At 44.3% G+C, this 8,042-nt stretch overlaps 1 protein-coding gene across 5 annotated transcripts in view; it reads right to left on the bottom strand.

Moving 5' to 3' along the window:
* Positions 1-1,438: 1,438 nt before the first annotated feature.
* Positions 1,439-8,042, bottom strand: part of LOC102386905 — a 67,842-nt gene continuing 61,238 nt past the window's right edge. For all 5 annotated transcript variants that reach the window (XM_025198203.1, XM_025198202.1, XM_025198204.1 and 2 more), the window contains 3 exons: positions 6,595-6,699; positions 3,602-3,757; positions 1,439-2,774 (listed from right to left, as the gene is read on the bottom strand). In XM_025198203.1, coding sequence (XP_025053988.1) covers positions 2,440-2,774; positions 3,602-3,757; positions 6,595-6,699 — 596 coding nt within the window. In that variant the 3' untranslated portion in view covers positions 1,439-2,439. The remainder of the gene's footprint in view (positions 2,775-3,601; positions 3,758-6,594; positions 6,700-8,042) is intronic.

The raw sequence follows: 8,042 nt of genomic DNA on the forward strand, positions 1-8,042 counted from the left end.
TGTCATTCCTGGTTCCTGAACCTGTTCTTGGACTTTGCCTTGTATATTATCCTTCAGATTAGATAGCTAGGCTTTTGATTCCAAGATCCTGACCCTGGCTGGGCATTCAGCTCCTGACCTCTGCCCTTTCAATCCCTGATGCTAGGCCCATCTGGTCTGGTGGACCATGACAATAAGACTCTTCAGTCTCTCCAGGTCTAATATCAACTGGAACCCCTCTTTGACCATCCCTCTCACCATCTGTGAAGACATCTTATGTTCTTCCTAACCCTCTGTCCAGTCAGGGGGCTCTAAGATAGGTTCAGCTGGAGCATGGAGAAAATACAATGGAAAAGATCTCTACTCTACTACTGTGCTGGAATCCTCTGAGGTGACTGGTTCTTACCCTAACTACTTCAGATCCTCAGGTCTCAGTTGCCTGATGGTCCAGCTAAGGTCTTGGGGGTGGGGGCTATGAGTAGACTTTTCCAAGACCACCAGTGATTTAGGAGGCCTACATGACATTGTTGGCGTTCCCATCCATCAGTGTGAGCTACTTTGGTTGTGTCATTCTGTTTGCAGGGACCTTCCCCTGGATCAGTACTGTTTCCTACACTCCTGAGAACTATAGGCCTGAAGTCCACTGTTGGCAAGGAGTCAGAAAATTGGTAAACCAGACTCGACTAAAAGAACTAGGCCCTCTTTAACAGTTCACCAGCAGGGGTGTAGCCATGCTGATTAAGAGGGGCTGCATGTTTCAGTGACGATTACCTCGTGCCTTCATTTGGCTGCTGCAGTCCATTCAGCAGCTGGTGCCCTCCCAGAGGGCACAATATCTTCTGGAGACCACTGCTGAAAGGGACCAAGCAGCATTGCCAGAAGCACCAGGGTGTACACATACACATCCGGTGGTAGTTGCTGACTGCAGACAGAAGTTCTGACAGCAAAGGTAGTCTGCTGTAGACAAGGCCTAGGATTGGCAAGCCTTAACACTTAGTAGCAACACCTTCTTACTACCATGCTACCACTCCATTACAAGAGCCGCAGTCAGTCTCTAAACTGCTAAGACCTGTAGCAGCTAGGGCTGACATACTTCTGAACAACTGAGGGAGCTTTTATGTTACTGTGTTAACACTATGGATACGGGGTGAACTCCATGCAGTTCTCAAGAAAATGTCCTCTGTGGTTCCATAATTCTGCCACTGGGCATCTCAGATGCCCCAACTTGGCCAGAAATGTCAGAGTAGCAACTGATATGCAAATCTTTCCTCCAGGTTTCTCCCAAAGAGAATATTATACATACCCACATCTTAAACTCTCCAGAAAGAAGTCTAGTGACAACACAGCAGATCACAAGTTCAGAGTACATAAGAAAGCACCTATAGGCTGCCGGAACCCCAAGGACACTACTTTGTTTCTATCTATGTGAAAGCAAAGTTACACTTTAATGGAAGGCATATATATCACACTACAAAATAAACAACCTGACCTTATTTTATACCATAGTTCGACTTACAATATACTGCTTTCTCAAGTTTGTTTATAAATAAGAATGTTATTGAATGCATGTTAAACAACTGTTTAAATTTCCAGCAATTCACTGGCAATGCTATAATTTTTTGCTGAAACAGGCCTGTGTGAAAACTGAAGACTGTGCTTCACTGAAACTTTCTTATCTTAATGTAATTTTAGGAGGATAAACATGTAAACAGTATATCTGCTAATTCAAGCAATCAACTGTGAGCTTGCATCTAAACCTGGCGAGTTTATTTGCTGCCTCCTTGATGCAAAAATGCCATGCAGTGTCATTTAACAGTGAGCTCTCAAGTGCATCAAGATGGGGCATTTTGACTCCATTAGTCCCATCTCCCCATATTAACATGTTGATGAAGCAGAAAAAAAGACTGGAGCCAAGATTAAGGCTGGGCTTTTTTCAGAAAACTGAAATCCTCCTTGTTCCCAACAGCAGGTAAATGATAACCAAAACTTTTTCAAGGCTCCAAAAATACTAATGATTTATTGTCCACTCCTGGTTTGGAGCTAAGCTCCAAACTGGAAATGCTGAAATGCTTTCAGCAAAGCTGCTCTTGCAGTATTTACATACATGAGTGAAAATCAAAGTGTTACACACTGTTTTCTGATTCCCAGCCAGCTCTTCAGATGTGAAGAGGCTTGCATACCTTGGCCGAGAGAGAGAAAACATTTCATACTTGGGGGACTTAACTCAACTGAGAAACAAACTCCAGAATTTTGAGGTTACTCATTCAGTGATGAGTCAAAAAGGGGATCTGCCAAATAAATGCCACTGTTATACTATAAACAGGCACATACTGCATATTACTTTGCAAACTCTAATATGAAGAGCTTCAGGTCAGTCCTTCAGACTTGTCCCCTGGGAATTTTATTTCAGTCTTTGTCAACAACAGGATGCGTGTTTCCTTCTTTCATCTGGATCTTTAACTAGTCATTGGCTACTTCTAAAACAGAAACCCCTGAATCTTGAAGTACACAGTCACCTTCCTCCACAGGAACATAGTCCCCATCTGCCAGAGAACTAAAGTCCTCAAAAACCACTGGAGGAAAATCTAGAGAACTGTAGGGGTCAAATGCCTCTGGAGGGAAAGCTGGAAAACAACAGTCATCATATTCTTCTGAAGGGAAATCAGGAGGACCACAGTCCTCAAAATCCAGAGGCATACAATGCTCAGCCTGCAGAGGAACACAGCTTTCAGGAATAAAGGCAACAGAGTTCCCACCATCTGCAGACATGGGCGGTGATTTAGGTACTTCAATCCCTGAAAGGAAGAAAATAGATCGATGTGATACCCCTGCACTGTGACCAACAACTGGCTAATGTGTCTGTTGCCCAGAATAGGCCAAAGTCTAAAGACACAAGCAGAGTAAGTGGTAAAGTGGCAATTCTCTCTCCTTCTTTCAAAATGAGTACTTCTTAACCTATGCATGGAAATGGGAGAAGAAAAGAGCATCGAGAAAAATAACAAAGGGAAGAGTGTAAGATTACGCAGTTCCCTCCTGGGATCTTGCTTTCCTTGTTTGATTACTTTTTCTACATCACGCCACCACACTTCCCTGTGAGAGTGGCATGTGTTCAGAAGGACTCAGCATATTTGGTGAAACTCTTTCAGAAGCATAACTGATGCTTAGGATAAGTGTTAAGTGTCAATTATTAAATGTTAATGTATTAACATAACTGACATGCGGCACGTGTATTAGATACTACACTACTCTAATGCTCACAAGCTCCATTTTCCTGGCCAGCTTCAAACTTAATTTTACATTACTGAGAAAAGCTGGGGCTTGTGGTTCTATTACTTTTGGAGTTATTAAATATAGCAGCTGTAACCATTGCCCAAATATGGTCACCTAGAGCAGGGACTACAGACTGAGCTTAGCAGCCCTGCATAGTCTGTAGCATCAACCCCCTGCAGGCTTAAAATATAATTATGTTACACTTGACTAAAAGAGCACCTTGGACTTCTGCTGTTACGGGAAATTCTTCACTTCAGTTACATACTCTCCTTTCCTGTTCGAAATGTGGTTCGACTTTTGCATTTGACTTGGCTTTACATTTGACTTGGCTTTCACTCCTGCCCCTGCTTACCTTGAAAACTGGAGATATTTAAAGATACAGGCAGCTTGTTGAAACCGCCTGCAGCTACTTCTGCTTTAGCATCAACATCTTGATTGAAAGCTTTGTCCCCTTGCTTGGTGGAGTCTGCAGTGCTTCCTTTTCCTGAATGGCAGTCTTCATCCTGATCTAAACAAGAAGGCACAATATAGTTAAAAACAAACATACACAGACCATAGGCATTGACCACAGACTGTAGTGTCCAACTTCTGGTCTTCAGGCCAACACTTGTCCTTCTTCCCCAGTGCCTGCAAACTGGAAACTGAGGTTTTCAGAGTCGGTAAAAAAATATAAACTTAAAACTGAAGCTTGGGCCATGGAATCCTGAGGGGAAGAGAATGGGGATTTGACCAGGAAAACCCCTTTATCAGACGCCATTAGTAGCACTTTCACATGAGAGGCACTAAAAAAAAACAGTTACAAATTATTCCCTCATCAGAAAGTTTTTCTTTTTAGTGCATTGGGGCTGGGGGAAGGCACAGATAAATCTAGCACCATTGCTGCAACAGCTTGCGAGGCATGATTTATGCTAGACCAGTGACAGACTTCTGCTAGGGCCAACCCAGCTCAACAGCTGCACCTAATTCTCTTGAGTCTTCCATAAATAGGCATGAAGGCTGAATTTGTTACTGTTTTACAGCAACACATACATGTGGGCCCTAAAACCACAGCCCAGCCTTGACATAATTAACAGAAATACTAGTTTCTCACAGTTGAGAGTGAGAAGCTGTAACCAAAATCTCACACAGGACCTCTTGGACGCTGTTCTGATTATTTTTAAGGAGCTGAATCAATATTTTAAAATGATGTCATTTTCAGCTCTGAAATAATCTATGCAGGATCTTCAGACACATTGCTAATTGTTGCTACTGGGGAACTCCACCCCAGGAGGTCACTTTCCCTTACACCAACATGAGAACCAGGGTTTGAAGTATGGGCGGGCTCAGGGGGGGCTGAGTCCCTCCATAAGAGAAGAGCCCCCCAAAAGTCCCCCATAAAAGACAAGACCCTCAACATAAGAGATGAGAGCCCCTGGCCTGCCCTGCACCCTTCTAAGAAGCTCAGGCAGCGGTTCCTTCCAGCTTCCACCTGCCACCGCTGCATACCCTCACAAGAGTCCAAATGTAATTTGAACCCTGATGAGAACTGATGGCAGAGACTGGTGACAAACTCAAAACACAAGCCCAGCTTGCAGAGATTCATAAAACTTTCAGGAGACTTGGACTGAACTGCAAGTACTAAGGAGAGGTTTGTGGTCTGCAGTGAAAACCAAGAAATATTCAATAGATTTCTATGGTTACTACATGAAGCCAAGTGCAGTTCAGGAGTTTTCCAGGGTTTGGCTGAGTTTAGCTTTGCATTTGGGGGGTTTACATTCCCAAAACTCAGGGACATGAGAACAAAGGCTCATCTGAGACCTGTGAAGTGGAACAGCTAAGTCTTGCCAGACTTTATACACTTAGGGCTCCTATACACATGCAGAGAGGCTGCTCTGATGCACTGTAATTTTATAGCACATGGGAGCAGACTCCAGCTTCATGTGTATCAGTGTCCCTGTGCTGAAAAATGGCAGCAGGGCACTTTTAACTAAAGCTCATTCAACAAGCTTTAGTTCAAAGTGTCCCACTGCCATTTTTCAGCACAGGGACGCTGACACATGTGACACTCTTGGAGCTGCATTAATTAAAGCACCCCCCTCCCCTGCCTTCTGGGGCACCTGTATAAATGCCCTTAGTTATTTTCTCTGTTACTACAGAGGGTGGGATTAGTGGCTGGAGAAATCTAGTTGCTTCATTTCAGTAACTCAGTCATTAATGTGATAATTTACAGCTCAGTGCACACCTGCCAGATCTAGTTGCGTCCTTGGTCTCCTGAGGGTCCCACATTAGCAATAACAGCATTTTTCAATGAGTGCCACCACACTTCAGGCATAGGCCTGGCTCTGAAGCAGGGGAAGAAGTCATTGTTACTAGCACAGGGCAACTTTTCAGGATATGCTTTTTGTTTTAAATTGGAAGGGGGGGGGGGGACCAGAAAGGGATAGGAACAAAACTAACACAGTTTTGAAAGCAAGAGTTATTAGATTCAACATAGGAGAGGTTTAGATAAGACTCTGGCCTGTATAGTAAAAGAGGTTTCATGGTCCCTTCCAACCCTAATGTTCTTGAATCAGTAGACTAGTAAATGAATGGGAAAATGGAGCAAAGAAAAAGCTCAGCAAGTGACCATGCAGCAGGTAGTTAAAGGGACCCAGCTGTTTCCTTCACAAATTAATAGAAGATCATCCACTGCCAACATATCCAGCACCTCAGCCAGCCCAATTTACTATAAAACCGGGTCTGATAAAGCACATTCCCAATCCTTTTTCCTCTATATTATGGCAAACATCCTTTCATAGGCAATTTTTTAAAGATGACTGTGACTTTACAGAATGTCATTTTAGTGGAGGCTCCTTTATCTTTTTAAGTAGTGAAATTTGTTCCAGTATAATTTCTACTTGAATACTGAATTCCCTGCTGCTTAAATCACATACTACAGAACTAGACTACAGCACATATTATTAACAACCCCACCTCAGCAGGGGCCTGGTGGTAAAGGGGTAAGACGGGTATGATCTAGGGACCTGTGTATCCAGGGCAAGCACATAGCAGCAGCCCATCTCCAGGGTGGCAGGGCTTAGCACTGATACTGTGTTAGGAACATTAATGGGCACAATTGCCATGATGCTGCTCTGTGAGTTGGCAGTCATTTTAGCATGTTTTAAAAAGTCCTTTCTCTCTGAGCTCTGCTTCACATACATTGTTTGGTTACCGAAAAAAAATCCCCAAAAACAAAACAAAACCCCTGAAAAAACAAAAACAAAAGTAAGTTCAGCCACCTCAAAGCAAACCGACATGCATGTTGTTGTCAACAGCCCCCTTATGTTTCCCATCCTAGCAACATCTCTTGGCTAAGGGGATACTCACTTTGCCAGGAGACACTCATGCCTCCCTCCTCAGATTTCCTAGAGCCATCACTGTGCCTCCTGAGGCTCAAATCCGCACGCTTGAAGCTAGGGGGTTTAAAGAGACCTTAATCCAAATAAAATAAGAAAAGCATTAGACACGTGTGAAAGACTTGCATGGAAGAGCAAGCCCTGCCTAACTACAGCTCATCCCACTGAGACCTGTCTCCCACCACCCGTTGGAACCCAAGAAATGTGAGACAACTGAAGAACTGTAAACCATGGGTCTGTTACATGGCTCATTTTAATGCTTTCAATCACTCTCAGGACATTTCCTTTCCCTGTTTGTCTCTTCCTCCAGTCAGGTTTTACTGCTTGTTTAGTTTCTCCTGGAGTTTCAGCTCTCTCCTTGTGTTCCACTTTCTCCTTCCCTCTTGCTCTATACCTTAAACACTCCCTTAGACCAGTGCTTCTCAAACTATCTGATGTGGCAGACTGGCAATTTTTTTTCCAGTGGACCAGGGACTGGTGCCCGGTTCAGCTGGTGGCAGCAACTGTGTGTAACAGTGCTACACAAATGCGCGACTGACTGTTTCTTTCTCTTTCCTCACCTCGCACGATGTGACGTCACCTGGAGTGTTGGAACATACAAACTGTGGCGCTATGAAATATCAATGTTATGCTTCTGAAAATATATTTCTTTCTTTCCTGGCAACTTGCTGCAGACCGGCGACCGGTGGCTCGCGGACCGGCACCGGTCCATGGACCACCACTTTGAGAAGCACTGCCTTAGACCACCCGTCCCTTACACAGATTATAAACTCACATGTCCCTGGTGGAACATGAGGACCATCTCTCTCCTTCCTAACAACTCCTGGAGGTGCATCCTTTGGAAAATATGGGTTGTTTGGTCTTAAACAACTTAGTAATATTGCACTCCTCTTTCATCTAGCCCCATGTTAATCTCATTCTGTGGTCTTCTTCTAGCCTGTACTTGGACAAACTGCCTTGCCCCCATCTCTTTCCACTGCCAACTGCCTGCATTGGGGGAGCACAGAGTAGACTGGCTCCTCTCTTCCTTTCTGCATCTCTGGGCGTGTGATGCCATTAACACATGGACACAGTGATAATGTCATTTTGCATGGCTTAATGGCATCACAGTGTACACATGCAGGACTTTGTGGGGTTTTAAATGACTTGCATCATTGCAAACTAAACTACATCTGGATGTAATTTAGTTAACAACTTTGCAAATTGCAATGATACAACTGTCAGCTTGCCCCCAGCTGCAGAAGAGGCGGGCAGGCTCCTCAGGAAAAAAAGATTGGGCCCCTCACCACTTCTGCCTTCAACAGGTGCCTGCTGAAAGGGGTGCCACCACCACAGAGGGAAGGACAAGGGTCCCTGTAACAGGGGGCCTTCTCAGGGCCGCTTTCCCTGTGGCCCGCCCACCTGTTTCTGGGCTAACCG

The sequence above is a fragment of the Alligator sinensis genome, unplaced genomic scaffold (genome assembly GCF_000455745.1).
Source record: "Alligator sinensis unplaced genomic scaffold, ASM45574v1 scaffold19_1, whole genome shotgun sequence".
Lineage (NCBI taxonomy): Eukaryota > Metazoa > Chordata > Crocodylia > Alligatoridae > Alligator > Alligator sinensis.